Source organism: Anticarsia gemmatalis, chromosome 8 (assembly GCF_050436995.1).
Source record: "Anticarsia gemmatalis isolate Benzon Research Colony breed Stoneville strain chromosome 8, ilAntGemm2 primary, whole genome shotgun sequence".
NCBI classification, from domain to species: domain Eukaryota; kingdom Metazoa; phylum Arthropoda; class Insecta; order Lepidoptera; family Erebidae; genus Anticarsia; species Anticarsia gemmatalis.
Genome location: NC_134752.1, coordinates 5,583,778 through 5,605,638, shown reverse-complemented (window position 1 = coordinate 5,605,638; position 21,861 = coordinate 5,583,778). Strand labels below are relative to the sequence as shown.

Below are 21,861 nucleotides of genomic sequence, written 5' to 3'. Positions count from 1 at the left end.
CAAGATGGTCGCGTGGTTAAACTTAATGCAAACGCCACGTACCTTCATACCACTGTAGAAACCTCCCATGAGAGCCATAGACAAGACGAAATAGACCATAGCAGCAGTACGGTCACAACCAGCGTATGAGGCTAGAATTATACAGATAGCAGGGCCAGTAGCAGCTGAAAACATAGAATTAGAATGTTAAATTGACATTGAACTTTTTTTTTAGATCGAAACGACTGCTGATGCTGCCTGAACAAATTAGCTCTGGAAAGTTATTTATTAAATGAGTACTATTTTTTTATACTGACTTCTATAACCTTTTTTAGGTATCAAAAATATTGTCTATTTATTTTAATCAAACAACTACATATACAAATAAATATGCATTTTTCTATACTGTCATTCAAAACTCAGTTTACGATGAAACTTTCTAAAGAAACGAATGCTTACCAATAGTAGTGTGAATAATTCTTCCAGTCTTGATAGTGTGCCAGCCCTTCTTGATACACACGTCGCAGACGAAACCGAAGAGGAAGGAGCTGATCCACATAGCAAGGTACGGCAAGGCAGTGAGAGTACCAGTCGTCGCGATGTTGAACTTGAGTACGTCGTGGGAGTATTTGGGAAGATCTGTCACCATTGTGTAGTATCCCCAATCGTGGCCGACCTGGAAGAAATAGATAAAAAAATTAATGATGCGTTTTCAACAACCATTGAAAATATTTAAAATTAAGGAGTTTACATAAACATTAATAGACAAGCAGCTAATGCTAAAAATAGTGGCAATTTCGTTTTTATGACCGTTGTTGTAATATTATGAGCGGTTAACACACTTGCAAGGTACGACGTACCTACTGTCTTTGCATTTTCGTAAAAATTAAAGGCACAGTAGTGATTACGTAAGACACTTAATTTTTGAGCAAAGAGTGCCTCATAACTCTACCTCAGGCTTTAAATGTTGTATTGAGACAGTAATCTAAGAAATCTAGTATCTTTACGTGCAATACTTGTCTTCTGATTTAACGTGCCCTAACGATCAATACAATACCACCTTGGCAACGAGTTGACAGCTTAACACGCTCTCCGAACCATGTAATAATATCGCCGCCTAAATATTCCATCCAATTAGGAGCCTCATCATAAATTCATTTGATTTTCTTCATACCCAATGTTTGGCAACAACAGTTGTGAATTTACTTGTCAATCAATCCTCTTTTGTATGATAGCTTGTACATATTTGATAAAGTATTAACAAATATTATATGCGCGAAAGTGTTGGTAGAGGCGAATGAAATACAACCACGTTTTGCGGTTTTTATCCTTAGTCCCGAGTAATAGAGGGTAAGCGTTAACATAGAGCACCTTACCAAAATCTTAGTTGCTATTCGAAGAATATTTGAATAGCAGCGCGGTTTTCCACTACTATCGCCTACAGACAATATGTAGGATTTTTTTTACAGCGCCCTTAGCTAGTTCAATGGAAACTTATTTTTAAGCGAAGTTTAAATATCAAATTGTAACAAAATAAATTACTGAACCCATCCATTTTAAATTCGTTCTCGGCAATCATATCAAAGACAGCTCAATTCACGAATGCCATCTTCTTTTCTTTTGTAATTTTTCTATTTTCTTTTATACTTAATTATTAGCATTTGTTTATGTATATATTCTATACTATTATATTCTAAAAAACATTCTACCAAAGACTCACAGCTGCATACACTTCATTCAAACATATAGGTACTCGTATTATCAATAATAATATATTATAATAACTTTGAACAGTCTAATAAAAACAGCTATCCATGTTTTTGCGTGTAACAGCTGTTTAATTATACCAGAGGTCATCAATTCGTGAGCTAATCGAGGCGGCTATTGCATCCGTCCCGAACAATTAATTACAATTCCGATCTCATGTTCGACAGTTGATAAATTAAACGTGGACACATGTACGCCAATAATGGCGTGGATACAAATTGTTGGCATAACTCAAAGGAAATCTCAGTTACTTTTTTGCCATTTTATTAAAATATTTGGTTAAAAAATGATTTGTTTTACTTTAACAACTTTAAGTAAATATTATCACAGTTTTGCGTATTTATTATGCTTTTACTGTTGAACTGCTGAATCAATGGAAATTACATTTGGTCGGGAGGAAGCGTTTAGTCTCCAAGAAAAGGCATAGACTATTTCTTAAATAAATTCGAAACATACGCGAAGTTGCAATTAAAATCCAATATTTTATACAATAAGAATATTGAACGAAGAATATAAGAACATTTCTAGCTCAATTTTGTAGATATATATGCTCAGTAAAAAAGTGTTAGCATTAAAATTGAGTTTCCCCGCAGTAGACGCCGCTTGAATTTACATAGTTTCAAAGATGCGTATCTCAAGATAGCAATATTTGCTTCTCAAGAACTCGGTATCGGCATTTCCAATATCCAATAAGTGTCGGTAAAGGAAAACGTTTGAGAATACTTATTTAGGTATTGAAAAGTGTTCTTTGCCAATATTGAGAATGTCAAGTTTGTATTTTGGCCTTTTCGTAGCCTTATACATCGTGGAAATGTAAATAGCATTGTGATAAGCTATACCTATTTTTTTACTATGCTTTTATACTATATTTTTATTATGACTATAGGTTATTTTAATTTTTTTTAAACTGTTTTCTGTCGCACCAAAAAACAGAAAATAACTGTCACAAATTGATACTATTTGATTCAAAAGAAATAGAAAACGTTGTAGTTGCATTTGAAAATAAAATAAGTACGGTATTAAAACTAAAAAACATCGTATTTTTCTTGCTCAATTCCATCGTACTCATAAAACTGCACACACCAGCTGTTTAAACAAGGCTCCACCTCATGTTTCAGTTTGTTTTGGCGTTCTGGTAGTATACGATTGTCGATCACTCAAAATATGATTTCGTACCTCAAAGAGCTTATTTCTACTGACACTTTGTCGAGACGGTAGACGTTTGAGATCTGTCTATTCACGCGAGATTTTGCAAATGTTTGATAGACTTACGCTTTCTCTATTCACTAACAAGAACATGACTGCGGGAATTGGCTAGTTAGGAGATAGTTTATGATACCAATATGAAAGGGTTGTTCAAAGCAAGGCAACAGTGTTGCTTTCGGGATAATTATATTTAATTGGGGCTCAATTTCAGAGACTACCTCAGCTTTCAAATAATTAAGAGACTTTATATTGCCTTCAAATGAGGATCGTTTTTTAAATATAGAAGGTAGAGACTTTTCCGATTAATGCGAACATTAATCATAAAATTTTGCACTCAGTTCTAGCAACAGTCTCAATTATATTCCGAAAAAATGTTATTTTATACATAGTACAATGTGGCAGTTAATCATACGTATACAGATATATATACACAACTTTAAACTCTCTATACTGAAATCCGGAAGATTTGCAAGGCTTCCACTCAAAGCAAATTCCGTAGTAAGGGTTCTATCCGAATCATCGGCCCCTATTGTTTCAAACGTCTATGACAAACTTACTTGTCCGGCGAACTGTTCAGCCCGTTGAGCCGTCCATCTATTCTGAGGTTTCGTTGAGTTAGTTCACAAAGTTTGACCGTGTCAATACCGACCATTCTCTGGATTATAGATTAATAGATGAATTTCAATAGAGCTCGTTACTGGTATTTGTGTTTTGCCTGATAATTTCGCTAATTCTGATAACTAAGTACGGCTGTAAGTTGTAATTTATGAATAGTAAGTGTTAATTATCGTCACCTGTATGGTAAAGTTGCGAATGTGCATTATTGTATTGTAAATTTTACAGGAGAGCATAAAAACTCATTTTTCTTATTTTTTTAAATGGCGCACTTTATTGAGGCGGTGTCTTTTTAGTTTTTATTTTATGAAAATATAAGCAGAAGACTGCTAATTAATCAGCTAACTATTATAACAGTAAAATAATCTAATAAATCACAATCGCAACTTTGAAACCTCTAAGAATAAAGTCAGATTTTTTTTTGTTGCCCATGGTAAATTCGCGTATGTGTCAGATTCGCAAGTATAACATCAATTTCATAGAGTACAACTACAATCTCATTTTGAAACTTGCGAATATCGCAGAAATGGATTGTATAATATTTAATTATTTTGACTTTATGGTAGTGTAGTAAAATTTTATTTATTATATAATGGTATGAAATAAAAAAAACTGTTAAAAAGATAAAAAAGTAATATTTTAATGGAACAAACTAAAGCTATACATCAACATTTTCATCCTCTTCTTCGTTATCCGGTTCAGGCAACGTGTCAACAATAGAATCGGATGTTGGCAAATTATTGTAAAATTCATGATAAGCCTTAGGTATCAACATTTCATGGCACAGTTTTAATAGATCAGTTTTTTTTGCCTTTGAAATAGGCAATCTCTCAGTATATACAGGTTTTGGTGTTATAGTGGCATTTTTGCCTCTCTTTGCTTTCAGTTTCAGTTCAATAAAATTATCCATGTTGTATTCGTTTTTTATAAAAATAGATTTAGGATTTTGTTTGCGGTATTGTATCCACACTGCATCTGGAAACTTCGGAGTACTATTAGTAGAATTTATTTGCTTTTTCTTAGGTTTGTTGGATTGTGTTGCTGCAACTTAAACTTTTGTTGTATGCTACTTTATCTTGCTGTGAACCACCCGACTATTGAAATTATTGATCACGTATTTTTTGAATCAGGACATAGTCATATGGAATGTGATTCGATTCATTCCAAAATTGAACAGAAGTCTAAAAATACTCCGATTTATACTGCTTACTTTGGATTCTGTTGCTGCAAACTGTAATGATGCGCTGTTAAAGGCTAAAAAGTCATCATACAGTAAGGTATGAACATTAAAAGGGTGGGGATTTCTCCTTGCCATTCTCATTATTTGAACCCATCCATCAGGTGTATAAACAGGAGTATTTTTAGACTTCTGTTCAATTTTGGAATGAATCGAATCACATTCCATATGACTATGTCCTGATTCAAAAAATACGTGATCAATAATTTCAATAGTCGGGTGGTTCACAGCAAGATAAAGTAGCATACAACAAAAGTTTAAGTTGCAGCAACACAATCCAACAAACCTAAGAAAAAGCAAATAAATTCTACTAATAGTACTCCGAAGTTTCCAGATGCAGTGTGGATACAATACCGCAAACAAAATCCTAAATCTATTTTTATAAAAAACGAATACAACATGGATAATTTTATTGAACTGAAACTGAAAGCAAAGAGAGGCAAAAATGCCACTATAACACCAAAACCTGTATATACTGAGAGATTGCCTATTTCAAAGGCAAAAAAAACTGATCTATTAAAACTGTGCCATGAAATGTTGATACCTAAGGCTTATCATGAATTTTACAATAATTTGCCAACATCCGATTCTATTGTTGACACGTTGCCTGAACCGGATAACGAAGAAGAGGATGAAAATGTTGATGTATAGCTTTAGTTTGTTCCATTAAAATATTACTTTTTTATCTTTTTAACAGTTTTTTTTATTTCATACCATTATATAATAAATAAAATTTTACTACACTACCATAAAGTCAAAATAATTAAATATTATACAATCCATTTCTGCGATATTCGCAAGTTTCAAAATGAGATTGTAGTTGTACTCTATGAAATTGATGTTATACTTGCGAATCTGACACATACGCGAATTTACCATGGGCAACAAAAAAAAATCTGACTTTATTCTTAGAGGTTTCAAAGTTGCGATTGTGATTTATTAGATTATTTTACTGTTATAATAGTTAGCTGATTAATTAGCAGTCTTCTGCTTATATTTTCATAAAATAAAAACTAAAAAGACACCGCCTCAATAAAGTGCGCCATTTAAAAAAATAAGAAAAATGAGTTTTTATGCTCTCCTGTAAAATTTACAATACAATAATGCACATTCGCAACTTTACCATACAGGTGACGATATTGTTAGTTTCACTGATACTATAGTAAATATACGAATTAACCCATATTCGCTAGTTTACTTCAGATGTTTTGAAAAAAAGAATTTATTTAGTTGTGGTAAAGTATATTATCTACACTTAGTTAATTTGCCATGGTGACTCACAGCGAATGTTTGGGATACGTAAATATGCTGCTATTGTATCTCATAAACTATTAAAGATACAGAGCTGAAACTTTGCGACATTGTGTATTACGATACAGGGATTACGTTATACCAAAAAACTGATTTTCGAGAAAACAGCAGATTCGCAACTTTACCATACAGGTGACGTTATAATTCTATCTACAAAGAACCAAAAAAATGTCTTCTTGATTTCATAGCAATTTGTCGTTGATTTTCCATATTTATATATTTATATTTTAAGTTTGCAAAACTAAAATGAATCTTTATCAATTGTGTTGGTTTCATATGAAAAAATAAACGAAACTAGTTCAAATTCCCACGTTCAATGTTACCCAAATGATTCAAAGTTACCCAAGTTGACTGTATAGACATTCTTTTAATAATAATGTCCTTCTAGTTTTCAAACAGTCAAGTACTATCATTAAGTTTTCATCATTTTGTGGTTTCTTATGACCATATAGTATATTATTTCTATTACTAACTCTCTTCATTAATCTTTACTCCTGCGGTTTTACTTTGAAACGGCGCAATACAAAGGCTGCAGTATTATTAGCATTGCGGTCACCGGACCGTAAAAAGTCGAACTAATTATATTAGTATTGTCAACAGAAAATTGCTTGATGTATAGAACATTGTTACGCAATTGCAGTCGCCCTTATTTTGCTGTCAAAAACGAAGTGTGTTAAAGTACTGTTTAGTTTCATAAACCATGTGATAGTTGTGGGTTTAGAATTCCCACAATTTAATAAAATATAAACCGCGATAATTTGCAATGTTCAAGGATTTTGCTGGAAATTACTACGAATAGACCCTGAAACCCCATCTCCCCGTTAACGCTAGTTTAAGTAACTTGCCCTCAGTGAGGGATAGTTCTTTTACACCTTTATGGTATAGTCCGCCCATTCATTAATAAAGTTCACAAAAATGCCGTCTAACGATGCCTTTATTCAGTAAATCTTGGTGTTTTCCTACTTATCATTCATATCAATCCAAATAATCTCGTCTTAGTTATACAGTTCGCTAATAAGCAAAGTAACATAGCAAACAAAATATAACAGGCCCAACGGAACTAACAAAGATCAATAAGTATTAGTAAACAACGTTCTCGCACGGCCTCCGACATTCGTACTTATTACGAGTACATTGCTGTTTTACTGCCTTCCCAAGGACTCGACCGTAACGATTTAATCATAATTACGTAATGGATGTGTATGTATGTGTAAATATGGAGTTATTGTTACATGAATGAGGTGCGAAAATTTTCCTTAATGGTCCTTAAATACATTTAAGTCTTGATGATGACTAGAATTCAGTGTTGAATGAAAACTAGGACTATTGGCTTCTAAACATAGTTAAAATATACAACTAAAAGAGTAGCTGACGGCGAGAAAAAACTGTTTTCCAGACAATCACTGAAGAAAGCAATAAATACGGTTAGCTGTACCATTTTTTTTAAAGGCTGGATCTGATGATGATTTTAAAATACAAAGTTAAGAAGTATAACTTAAATTGAACTTATGATATCAATGAGTTTAATTTGCACGTGTTCACATAAATTCGATTATAGTATTAATGTTTTTATCGAGTTTTTTCACATGGCAATGACGTGGGATATCAAAACCACGGGGTTATCGTAGTTGATACTGTAAATTTTATATTACACATAGACTATGCTCGTGGCTCTGCTTACTTTATTATCTTTGTTACCACTACTAACTTATGGCGTTCTATTGTACTCTCGCAAATTTCATTGAAGTCGGTTCATCTGTTTTAAGTTTTAGAAGAACAAATAAATTTCAAATTTTTTTACAAAGAAACTAGCTTATGCCTACAGGTCAGTGTGGTTAGATTTTTGAAAATAGTCACCCTAAAGGATCTTATTCAAATCGGTACAGCTATTTTTACACCAAACAAACAAACGCACGTTTATAAGTATTAAGTATGGTTAATTTATTTTTACATTTAAGCAGTGCCGTGTGACTAATGTCTGTGGTTTGTTATCGCGGCAAAATGTTACGTTTGAAACAGTCGCGATCATTTTAGCTTCCTTTGTTGTATATTTTAAAATACTTTAAATTATTGTTTAGTGTCTGTAAGTTGACCGGTATATTTTTATTATGAAATCAGAGTTAATTGATTTTGACGTAAATAAACGTGTTTAGTTAGATATCTTAAAATATATTATATAATTAATAATAATGATTGTTTATAATACTTTGTTTCTGATTTCTTTAATTGGTTTCTAGACATTAATAAGTAAACTAATTATGTAATTTTGTCACAAAAAGTATAACATTTACTTATATGGAACGTTTTATGATTTTCGGCCTTCATCTTTCGTAAATTCTACCAAAGACAGAATTTCCTCAACAGAAACGTATCAAAAACTCCTATTTCTTTTTCCATAACTACAAATCCTGTCGTGCTCATTCATCAAAATACACGCCGCTTTCGATTTGTAACCGACCGACAGATAAGCATCGGATCTTTGCGATAAACCTGTTCTGACACTTTTCCTATAGCAGATAAATATACTTTAGAGGATATATATCCAAGCACAGGATTTTTCCGACCAAACTTTGCCCGAATCAGGAAAATGTTGGAACGAAAAAGTTATTTAATCTGTTGTGTAAACGATACGGTGTACGAAAAATGTGCTTGCGTTTATTTATTCTGTAATTTTTTTGTTGTGTTGGTCGTGACAACAATTTTTGGATTGGGATGTATTATGTATTAATAAAATACGAGCATTACGTGTTTGATATATTTATTGACAGACAATGCCAAATCGTTATATGATTAATATATGGCATCTACCATAGAGTAGAAGGAGTTTAGGTGGAGTTTAGGTTCACCACATTTCTCCCCTCCTAACCTCTTAGCTGTTCTGCTGAATATAAGATGCAGCCAACACCTGGTTGAGGTGTCGGCGCCAGACATCGCCGTTGTCGGTGCGGATCTCATAATGAAGTCGGCCTAGACGTCTTGTGATAGTACCAAACTGCCAATGGTGCTTAGCACTCGTGTAGTCACGGGCCTGTACTCGTTCGCCGACTTCCAACTGTCTGACCTTGATCTCTTGATGTTTTGATGTAGTTTTTTTATGGGTGTTTCTAAACATGCAGTGTAATGCTGTCCGAACTTCTCTTCCAAACATTAACTGATAAGGTGTCTGACCATTCAAGTTTGGTGTCCGTCTGAGGCGAGTTTTTACCATGACAAGTTTCTCTTGAAGATTACCCCTTTCTCCCTCTAAGCTTCGTAAGATTCTCTTGACTGTTTGTACGTATCGTTCAGCTTGTCCATTGGTTGCAGGGTGGTATGGAGCAGAGGTTTTGTGCGAAATCATACAGTCTTTTAGAAAATTTTCGAACTCTCCCGATACGAATTGTCGGCCATTGTCTGAGACAAGGAGTAGAGGTGTTCCATAGGTGCAAAATAGTTCTTTCAATTTTTGGATGCACCAAGAGCTTGTCGTTGATTTAGTAGGTATAATCTCTGTCCATTTCGAAAATGCGTCTACAACTATTAAAAGATAGTATCCGTAAACAGGTCCGGCAAAATCAATATGAAGCCTTTGCCAGGGGCCCTTTGGGTGTTCCCAGTGGTGTAGTGGTGCTTTCTCTGGTTCATTTTGTTGTAATCTACATGTTCTACAGGACTTAACTTTTGTTTCGATATCATTGTCAATTCCTTTCCAGTATACAAAACTGCGGGCCAGTAGCTTCATTTTCACAATGCCCGGGTGACCGAGGTGTAGTTCGTCCAGCACTCGTTCGCGTAATGTTTTTGGGATTAAGACTCGCGTTCCTCTTAGTATACATCCATCTTGTAAAGTAAATTCATTATCATTGTAACCGAGCGTTTTAAGTGATCGGCCAGTTTGTAATGCGAGTACTAATGGTGTATAATCGGAATCAATACTTGTCTCTTTCGCTATGATATTTGGGTTGACATCAATGGTATGTATTTGTTGAAGTTGAAAGCTGTAATTCTGGTCCATTTTGTTTGCCTTTGTGTTTTCTACTGGGAACCTGGATAGGTAATCTGCATTTGAGTTGTTAGGCGAAGTTCTGTATTCAATGTTGTAGTCAAATCCAGATAAGAAATGAGCGTAGTGGAATAATCGCATTGTACTCATTGCTGGTAACGTTTGATGTGGGTGGAAAATTATTGTCAGTGGTTTATGGTCTGTCACTAGGATAAATTTTCTACCGTAACAATAATAAAAGAACTTCTTCAATCCCCAGTATATGGCAGTAGCTTCTTTGTCAATTTGGCTGTACTTCTTCTCGCTATCCGATAGTGTTCTGGAAGCGAATGCTATCGGTCTTTCTGATCCATCTGGGAGTCTATGTGATAGTACTGCTCCGATTCCCAGTGGAGATGCGTCTGTTGCAAGAACCAAGGGCCTCTTGGGATCAAAATGTATAAGTACTCTTTCGCTTAGAATTTCTTTTTTAATGTGTATAAAGCTCTGTTCGCATTCTGTAGACCATCGAAAACTAGATTCTTTCTTGAGTAAGTTGTTCAGTGGATTCGTGATCGATGATAGGTTGGGTATAAATTTGTTGTAAAAATTTGCCATTCCAAGAAATGTCCTCAATTCTGCGGTGTTGACTGGGCGTTCTGTTTTAATTATTGCGTTAATCTTTTCTCTGTTTTTGTGTAGACCTTCTTTGTCGATAGTGTGTCCCAAATAGTCGATGCTTGTTTTGAAAAAGTGGCACTTATTTTTGTTTACTCGTAGGTTACTTTCTTTTAGTTTGTCTAACACGAGCTTAAGTCTCTGTAGTAATTGTTCTTTGTTGATGCCTTGAATGATGATGTCATCAAAGAAACATTTTACACCTTCGAGATCTTGAAGGAGTTTATCCATAAATTTCTGCCAAAGGCTCGGCGCGACCTTAACGCCGAACATTAGGCGGTTCACCTTAAAAGTGCCTCGATGCGTACTTAGTGTTTGTAGCATTGCGCTTTCTTCATCCATTGTCATGTTGAGATATGCCTGGGTGATGTCGAGTGTACAGAATAGTTTACCTCCGTTCATCTCTGCAAATATATCTTCTATCATAGGTATTGGATATTGTTCATCTTGTATGACTTTATTTAGTGTAACTTTATAATCAGCGCACAATCGGATACTCCCATTCGGTTTGACAACTGGTACCACTGGAGTACCCCAATCAGAGTGGTCGACTTTCGTGATGACACCCTGTTTGCATAGTCGCTCGATCTCTTCATCCACTTTGGTTTTTAAAGCGTACGGTATTCTACGTGGTTTGATAAAAATTGGTCTTGTGTTTTCTTGTAGATTTAGGTGTCCTCTGTAATTGGGTATTTCGCCTAAGTCGGATCGAAATACTGATGTCTTGTAAAGTTCCAAAAGCTGGTCTAATTCTAGATTTTCTGATTGCTGTAAAGTTTTTATATCTGCTAAATTTAGAGTTTCGAGTTCTTTCATCCAACTTCGGCCAAAAACGGGGTCAACGTTGTTGTTGATGAGGTATAATTTACCGTGGAATTCTTTTCCTTGGCATCTGCATTGAACGTATGCAACACCTGCAGGTTCGATTACTTCGCCGGTATATGTTTTGAGTTTTATATTAGTTTTAAAGATTCTTTTGCCGATTTTCAATTTTCTGTAGTCTCGTAATGACATAGAAGTAAGTGTGGCTCCAGTGTCAAATTCCATTTTCATCTTAGCATGTTCAATGTGTACCGTTATCATGTATTTTTCGGATGTTTCACCAGATATAACATTAATATCATTCCATTCATCATCATCGCTTATCGCTGAGTCGTTTAATTGATTTATATCCGGTGTAGTCTTACTGGGCTTCGCATCTGAGCGCCGTTGTAGACACACACTAGCTAAGTGTCCGACCTTCTTGCATTTATAGCATGTTATGTTTATAGCGCTACATTTCTTGGTTTCGTGATTTAAACCACAGCGGAAACATTTCCCTTTTAAATCTCTTGGTGTGATTCCTCTAAAAGGAGATTTTTTTGAATTATTGTAGGAATCAGTGGAAATTTTATTGATATTGTCACTACTTGGTTGTTCATTCGGAAGCATTGATGTATTTTCTGCTTTACTCATTTCAATAGATGTTGCAATCTGTGTCAGGTGTTTAAATGTACATACTGTTCGGTCTTGTAAAATTTTTGTACGTGCGTCGCTATCTTTCAATCCTCTTATGAGTTGAAGAGATAAAAAGCTTTCTGAAATGTTTTTCTGGCAGTGTTGACATTTAAATTCGCAGTTGGTAGTGAGCTTTTTTAAATCTGCGGCGTATTGCGCTACTGTTTCATCCGATTTTTGAGTTCTCGATATAAATTTATGTTGTAGAACCCATTTGCTAGGTTTTGGGTCTAAGTAGTCGTCAAGTGTTTCAGTAATTTCGTTAAATGTCTTATTCAATGGTTCGTCTGGTGCTATTAAATCACATAATTTTTCATGGAGTTCTGGTGATAATGTAGACAGAAGAATATTTGTCTTCATGTGGGGCTCAGTAATTTCATTAAGTCTAAAGTACACTTCCAGACGTTTTTTAAAGTTATTGAACGTTTCTGATTCATGTAAAGGATTAAATTGTATTTTTGGTATAATCTTATGGTATTGGTATATTCTATGTTGGTCTTCCTGTCGCTGACCTTGAATAATGGTTTTTTTTGTTAAAAGTTTTGATACTAAAATAGTGTGAAGTTCTTCGAATTCGTAGCCGTAATTTTGTTCGTGTAAATACGCTGTTTCATCGTTATCATCTATGGTTTTGTTTTCTATCTTCTCTTGTAACTCTCGCAGTGCTGTTATGGTGTCCTTCAAGGCTGCGGAGCGAGCGGTGATGTCCTCGTCAGACATCGTCGCCCTCTGCTCGATGTAGGTATCGAGTCTGGTGAGCATCCCACGTAGGGTGCTCCGTTTTTTACGTAGCTTTTCCATTTAGGTTCAGTTTTTCCTCGTCGCCAATATTATGTATTAATAAAATACGAGCATTACGTGTTTGATATATTTATTGACAGACAATGCCAAATCGTTATATGATTAATATATGGCATCTACCATAGAGTAGAAGGAGTTTAGGTGGAGTTTAGGTTCACCACAGGATGAAAAGTCACCCACAAAACCCCGTGCCGCGACAATTACAGCGGCTGCCATGTCATCCTTGCAACAATACCATAATTTTAAACTTCCGCGTTGTGCATGTTTATTATATTATATGTAGGTATCGATTCGGATGCAGTAATGGGAAAAGTAATTGCGCCGAAAAGTCAAGGATTGCGAGGTAAAAATCATGTTTGCGTTAATTGCTGTGTCATAAATACGTAATAGCAGTAAAAACTTAAATTGAAATATTGAATCTAGTTGTAAGCTATTATATTAATTAGTTGTTCTGGCTCAAAATAAAATGAATTCATGCAGGAGCTCTCTATGTTGAAAAAAATATACTAATTTATTTATCTGCAAGACTATTTTACATAAAGTGCTAAAGTGCACATTTTATTTAGTTTTATTCACTCTTTCCTCTGGGGAGCGAGCGCCTCTTATTTGCCTAACCCGTGACACTCGCTTTAGCTTTGTCACTCTACAAAACTCGTTCTTTTTTAACTTCACTATGAAAATATAGGATTAACATAGCGCACATTTGTTGGAAACGCTATTAGATAAAATTAACATCACATCACGTAAAAGCTTTATTTCACTAAAGTCCTGGATACATTTAGTAGGGGGACAATTATGAACTGAACGTAAAACATCTACGCTTCCACTTAAAACGTAAAAACAACCGCTCGAAAAAGCCCCGTAATGCTCCGAGCGACCTTGCAAGCTGTTTAAGTTCATCCTTACGTTAATATTTTTGTATTTTATTTTAACGTATGGTTAGCGGTCAATCTGTTGTTAAAGTAGTTTTAGCCGCCCGAAAGACCTTTAAAATGGTATAGCGACTTAATTGATAACAACCAACTTTTTGCGTGATCTCATAAGCATGGAGACGTTAAATTAAAATACCACTTTGCAGTCACCTATCTATGGTATGATCGCGCCAAGCGTTACTTAACCGATCGTTAACAGACCGGTGAGCGCAATCCTTTGTAGACACTACCTTCAGTTTTGAAAATGACTATCGAAAAGAAGTAGAATATAATAATTTGGCAGTACTTACCGCAGCGAAGACTAAGGCCCAAACAGGAGCGGATCTGAGGATTGCCTTCCATGGTACTGGGTCTTTGGCTGAGTGTACCTCGGCAGTGGTGACGTTATTGTTCAAGTACGTTAGCTCCTTCTTCGAGATGTAAGGATGCGTGTTTGGTGTACTGTAGCACAGAAGACTCTGGAAAAATATAACGTTGCGTATCAATTAAATTATTCTTATATTATACTCATAATGATGATGGGATAGATTCGTCTGTGTTTTTTTTATAAAATTATTGTCACGTTATCATTGTAATGATTAGTTTCATGGAGCTATATTTATGCACAGACAATCAGGAAAGTATCAAATACAAAAGTTATTATAATAATATTAACTTTTTTTTTCACCTAATAATGTAGAGATTAGAAGTACATATGTTACAAAATAGAAAACAGTAGTTGCGTGCATATATCATTATTATATTTTTTCAAATAATAAAATCTTCCACAATTTATTCAAGGAAACAAAACAAACAATTGTTATCGTAAAAATCCTTGTTGCAAGTTCAAAAACGTGACAATTTATATCATATTTAAAGATTGCTTTATCTAATCCTATTACCCTGACATGATGATCTCTATGCAGTCATTAAAATTTGTACTTGACCATTTATGTTACTTCAGAGAATATGTCATTATCTTGTTCTATTTATTACTTCCAGTAATAAAACATTTATGTAAACATTTACTTAGGACTGAATATGATAACTAACGCAAGTTAAAACTGATGAAATACGGGTATTTCATGTTGTATTGCTTGTTCAGTCTTGAAACCAGATAACTTACTACCTGAAGGGTTTTCACGTATCTCAGTTGACAACTAGTGTACGTTAAATTGATGGTCACTATTCAGTACACTACTGCTTTGAGGTAAGATGTTAATCATTATAATCTAAGAGATAAAACTATGTACATAGTAATGTACTGAATAGTGACCATCAATTTAACGTACACTAGTTATCAACTGAGGTACGTGATACGCATACTGTGACTAGAATTTGTCTCTACTTTGACAAATTTAAGCTAGGCTGATCATTAAACACGAAAGCAAGACAACCAAAATGCACAAAAAACCAGAATTTTGCTAAAATAATGTGCGCGATACTAACTACTGAATATATCTCAAAATCATAGCGTATGATTATGATACTCATAGTACTACTACCACAACAATACTGGTTCAATATTGTATACAAACAACATCGATCACTCAACCCTAATCCGTACCATTAGCCCATAAGTGGACATAAAAGGCCTATAAACCCGTCTATCAATTTACTGGGATATAAAATACCCAAGTAATTTGTCGCAAATTCCCGTGATTACGTGCCCCGTAATTTTATACGGAGCTTTGAAATTTTTACCAGGAGTTTGCCTTTATTTATTGCCTTTTGGGAATATAATTTGTTGGAGGCAAATGTTTTGAGTTTTCTTTAATGGATCATTGGTGCTCAGAAGTTAGAGGTTTTTAAATAGCTTGTAATTTTGACTGATGGATATAAGTTTAAGTACCGTTTGGTTTTGTTTAATTTTCCAATAAATGTAGGTAAACTCATTATGTGTTTTTTTTTAGACTGTTACTAATTTTGCTACTATCTGGACAGTGCTAAGCAGACAAATGTCACATATATACAATTCTATTACAAAGGAGCCTGCATTATGGCTTTCATAACGTTAAGCCTTAGTCTATTATAGGGATCATTGCATCCTTCGTCTTTAAATCTTTAGTAAATTATTCCAAGTCCTTATGAAAATATATTTGCTTATATTAAAACCGTCGGTCTTTCTGACTCCTAACTAAATCAGAAAGACCGACATTATACAGTAATTATTCAATTATAAACAAGTCATACATATTCAGAATCAATCTTCATCTCGACTGCCGGAAGGTAGCTAAATATAGAATGATGGCATCCACGTACAACAATCCTCTACATATTTATGAAGTACTCGTATATTAAGTCAGCGACACCTCCCGCTGTTAATACGCGAAATACTAATTACTTTGAGTCGCCTTGCTTTGTAGTAATGGTTTTGAAATGGTTTAGCAGAGAAGATTGGCAATTTAAACGAATACCAAAAAAGGTTTAAGGTATCAATTTTTAAAATGATGATGACTAAGTTGAATTGGTAACATTAGCATACTTAAGCGTACACTATACGAACGTATAAAAAATCGAAACAAATCGAAAATTTTCATTCAAAAACTGAAAATATATGAGCTAGAGACTATCGTTCTGATATCGAAATCAGTAATTGCAAATAACCATATTATTTATGCAAATTAACAATAACCAAAATTAACTTACCCACAGCACAAACCAGAGAATTCCAAACCCTCCAAAGAAGTAAAACACATACGACCAGTCTCTTCCATCAGCCAGTAATATACCAGACATGAAGGAACCGAAGATGTTTCCGATTTGCGCTCCACCGAAGACCAGAGCTCCTTGGAAAGACCTTTCATACGGCGGTACCCATCTTGCCAACATGATCATCAACGCTGGCATTGTAGGACCCTGTAAAAGGACACTGCTATAGAACAGTCTATACTTGTATTAAAATGCGGGAATTTTGGTGATTGAAGGAATAACTATTACTTAATTCCATTTATGTGAAACTTTTCAGTAATCTTATTTTTACTTATTATTCTATTTATTAAAAAAAAGCAACTCCCGCTTGCTTGCTTGTTTGACTTGCTCTTGTGTCGCAGGGACTTTTACAAACATACAAACAACGGACACAAAGCACAATCAGACCCGAAACAATTATAATTTGTGGATCGCACAAATAATTGCCCCGTGTGGGAATCAAACCCACGACCTCCCGACGCAATGATTTCGGCGTGGCGGCCTAAACCACTGCGCCAGGGAGGCAGTAAAAAAAAGCTTATACATCCGTGTGGGTCAACTAGTTGTTTCATAAATTGAAACATTTTTCGCTTCTCGTGTGGCACATTGGAAAACTGTCACCTCGTCACAGACCAATGCGCAAAGCGTGTATCCAGTTTCAAATAGCAGAGGCGGCAATTTGTGTGATCCACATTTTTTGCCTGTAAAATGTTGCTGTTTTTGCCACAAACCGTGTTGTCGAAAATCCGACCCGGATTATTGTGCCAATTGCCAAACAAATTGAAGTTCTATTCTCTTGATTTCTTCACACACGCAAACGTTATTTAGATGGATTTATTATTTTAAAAGAGATAAGTATAGTATTTTTTTCAAACGACTCTAGTATTTAGGTACAATAAAATTCATGTGGTTCATAAGTACAAAACATAACATCATTATTCATTGCTAGGTACCTTTACGTGCTTTGTACATAATACTACAAAGATTAAAAGCGGGAGTTTTAATTAAATCAAACGATTTTTGTCCTACACAAAATATAGTGATAGTACAACTGCATCGGCTCTATAGAATTCTCTTTTTAATCTCTGCCACCCGCTGTGTTGTGTGAAGAGGAATTTGCCTGTTTTTCATATGCGCGCTTCATGTAGACTTATTGCAAGCCTTTTGATGTTTTACCCCGAAGAGAAGAGCTCTTACTGGCCAAATATGCAAACGAATTTTTGTCAAAGCCTTCGAGAGTTTTGAAAATAATTTTTGGTCAAGAATTTTGAGCATTTAATTTGATTTATTGCTTCGATATTTTAATATTTTATTATCATACATGACCTCACCTATAATAACGGAGGCGTGAGCAGAAGTAAATTAAAGCACCCACGTTTAGCGTTTACTATAGTGCCTTTCCCACGAAATAGAAGCCTAGTTTCCTATACCGGACACGTAACTATTTTACAATATAAAAAAGTAAATAAGTACAATATTTCGAATGTTTTTCAGAAGCAAGCTTTACTTCATTATTGTTATGCGTGTGTGCTCTAACTAAGGAAAATAGTCATTATCCTATAAATATACCTAGACCATAAAACTACATTGATATATTCTACTTAATAAGTAATACGATAAAGGTAGTAGACTAAATGGAATTTCTACCATGACGGAGCTTAATATCGATTTCCTTCACGGTAGAATGGTTTTAGAAAACAAATTTTCTATTTTCTGTAAAATTATACTTAACTTTATAGACTAACATAATTAAAACTATCTCTTTCTGAGAATTTCAAAGCCTTTCGAAAGCATTAACCTTAGTTTTTCAGGACTATATTTTCAAAATACTTTCTTGTTTTTCGTTTAAAAGCCTCGACATTATAGAAAAACAAATACCTTATATACGTATATCAGATATGACAAAATGCATCAATGTCAATGAAGTCCAGGAGTTCGTAGGCATAGTAACATTCTTTAGGAGGCCTATTTTCGAGGGAAAATGGGTTGTTTTATGAACTCATATGTTGTACACTTCCTTTAAAACTTAGTGGCCTTTTACAAAATTCTGAACAATATTCTACAGTTCTATTCCAATTAACCTTATTATAATATTTCTATATGCTTTCAATGACTAAATACTGTATTCGTTTGCTCATCGCAGTAACCACTTAACCGATATCAACCTGTTGCGTACAGATACATAGACATGTACCAATGTTTTAATAGCTCTTGACTCAAGTGGACAAATACTTGCTTTATCTATGTCTGCTTTCCGTTACGGTGTGCTATTCAATATTTCCTGATGTTATGTGTTTTTTAAATATAATGTTTTGTGAAAATAATGCTATGGTTTCTTAGAACGGTCTGAGTTGCTAAAGAATATGATGTATATAATTAAAGGTCTTATTTATGCATTGGCATGTTTATTGTATATATCCGAGAGTAACATTGTTTTATTCGTTTTCAAAACAGAAACATTAAATTACAAATTATGTCCATCTTCAACGGTGATGTTGCCCAATGCAGCATTAGGTATTCAAAACGCTTAGTAAATTATGAAGATACTACTTTTTTAAAGTTTAAAATTATATGTAAAATTCGTAAAATGCCTAGGAAGCATAAACAGTTTTAGTCGATTACAGTTTACGATAAAATAGAATTTATTATTTACACACTAACAACAAAATGTAAAACAAAAATACTAATTGATTAATAAAAACAAAATTAAACACCAGAACAGAAAATACCAGCCGCATAACTTAATTAACTTAAACAACCGCGCGTAACTATACTAGAATCTATTTGCACAAAAACAAACTTTTCACAACACTTGCAAATACCTGTCTAAGTTAAAATGAACTGGAATTTTCCAGCAAGAACTAAATATGAACAAATTAATATCCAGCAAGAACTAAAAATGAACAAATTAATTAATGTGAAAAATAAACAAAGAGGAATTAGGTCAAGGAGTTTTAACAGTCTAATAAATTACCCTAAAGTTTCATCTTGAAGAAGGTAAGTAAATGTCACAGTCATTATTGTCATTATTTTTGTTTTGTATTTAATTATTTTGCCTCTGTGGCAAGTCGGTAATGTATCCGACTGGTAATCATGAGGACTTGGGTTTGATTCCCAGGTAGGCCAAAAACATTTCTTAATAGTATCCCGGAGTTTGGTTTCGTGCCCTTAGGATCGTCCCCTTTTACATGGGACTAACATTGTAAATGGCGAATTGAGGATGTGTTTCATACAAATCTGCCTGTACCTTCAGATATAACGGGCGAGATATCACATATGTACGTATACGTACCTAATTTAATAGTAATTATTAAAATATTATATTTTTTGTTGAATATTTAATTTGTAATAAAAGTCACGTAAGGCCAGCGGCAAGTTTCAAAACATAGATTAAATAATCCGCGCAATGTTAATACAAAATAAAGGAAAAAATCAATAAATGAACAATTTATAACAATAAGTGGCTATTTATATTGTTTACTCACTTCCTATCCATATTGTAGTTTATTTACATTATTATTTGGCATAATTATAGTATTCTGCGATTAAAACTTGACGTCAATGTCGTATATTCGCAGAACATGACGCATAAATTGCTATAATTTTGTTACCAGTCTATGATAACAACAATGACTACTGTGTAAATTACTGGACTATGCCCTAGCAATAATAGATCCCAACCAACACTAGAAAAGTGAGATAAACTGAAGGCTTAACGATTCCCTCATATTAAGGGATGTTTTCTCAGCAGTTGAACAGCAATGGATTTTTGCGTATGACACACCTATATTTGTTAAAAAATGTGACTTATTGTTTGTAGTAAGTAATTGAGGAAAAAAATGGTTATCTACCAACTAAGCTGAAGTAAGTCTTTATTGTATTTGTGCTATATTATTATGTTACTTGTTACAGTCGTAAAATAAAATTAATAAGCAAATTATATTATTATCTTGTCGTAAGTAATAAGACTCAGACTACTAAAGAAGCTAAGGTGAAAGATGGCAGGTTCATTTTTATACCGCGGATCAAGGGGTCGTAAGTTAAATCTCTCTCATTTTTTACGTAAATCCACTCCTAACTGAGGCATTAGGCTTCATGGGAGTACGTTACGTAAAAAAAAACGATCAGCATAAATATGTCTAACACCTGAACTTATGAATACTTAATAGAAGCATCTGTCCTGTATTTTATGTATATTTGGCCATTAGCAGGTTATGTTGCTCAGTTTTTATAATGTGCTACTAATCACAAATCCAGAAAAATTTAAGGAAGTATTAAACTTTTGCAGATCAATCAGGTAAAAATAAGCATCTTTAAAGAAGAGGATTTCATAATAAGGCCACCATTTTACGCATTTATTTTGAAGCCTGTCTTAAAACCACAGCAGCCCGTGATGCTTTCAAAATAAAAAATAATTCGATATCATGTCAACGCGTTTGGTGGGTGCACTCTTGATGTCAAAAAGAATCTTCAAAAATATAATCTTACCTCTCCCATTCCTTGCAAAATTCGAAGAATGAAAAGCCACGTCGCACCTCCAGCTCTGATGACGACCGGCGTCAAGAAGGTGAACACGGCAGTACTGAGGAGTCCAACACCAAGAGTCCATTTTCCTCCAAACTTCTCAGCGAGATAGCCTCCAGGAACTTGCGTCGCAGCGTATCCGTAGTAGAAACCACTTAGAATCAGACCTTGCGTTTTCTCATCCCAATCGAAGGTCGCATACTGAAAAGAATGCATTTGAATAAGTTTTACATTGCAAGTAGAGAGCTATTTGACGTGTGATGTGTTGATTAATTCGTTACGTGAGGTTAGGTTGGGATTTACGAGGTTATCCGTAAAATAATTGTGTTATAATGTGGTGCAATTTATTCAAATAAAGGAACTAAGAGATCTCATCGTTGGCATTTTAGGAACTATATTATTATGAAAACAAAAACCTTTTTTTGGACAAAACCGTATAGTAACCGTGAATAAAATGTAGACTTGTAGGAACTTATACTTATTCCGATACTATAGGTAAAAACTCACTTTGTAGAGTATTATCAAATATAAGAAATGCAATACATTTCTCTTCATTTTCACGCGAGTCCTTAAAGCTATTTGTATAGTCGCAATATATAGTAAGTACATAAAAATACTACGATTTACAAGTCGTATTTTTCTAAGGCACATTTTATACCCTAGAGTACGAAGATAATGTAACG

General features: G+C 34.3%; 1 protein-coding gene across 1 annotated transcript in view; it reads right to left on the bottom strand.

Moving 5' to 3' along the window:
• Positions 1–21,861, bottom strand: part of LOC142974784 (putative inorganic phosphate cotransporter) — a 46,736-nt gene that overhangs the window by 2,876 nt on the left and 21,999 nt on the right. Inside the window, exons 4-8 of the mRNA XM_076117299.1 lie at positions 21,143–21,379; positions 16,613–16,822; positions 14,275–14,442; positions 439–655; positions 43–164 (exon numbers count right to left, since the gene is read on the bottom strand). Coding sequence (XP_075973414.1) covers positions 43–164; positions 439–655; positions 14,275–14,442; positions 16,613–16,822; positions 21,143–21,379 — 954 coding nt within the window. The remainder of the gene's footprint in view (positions 1–42; positions 165–438; positions 656–14,274; positions 14,443–16,612; positions 16,823–21,142; positions 21,380–21,861) is intronic.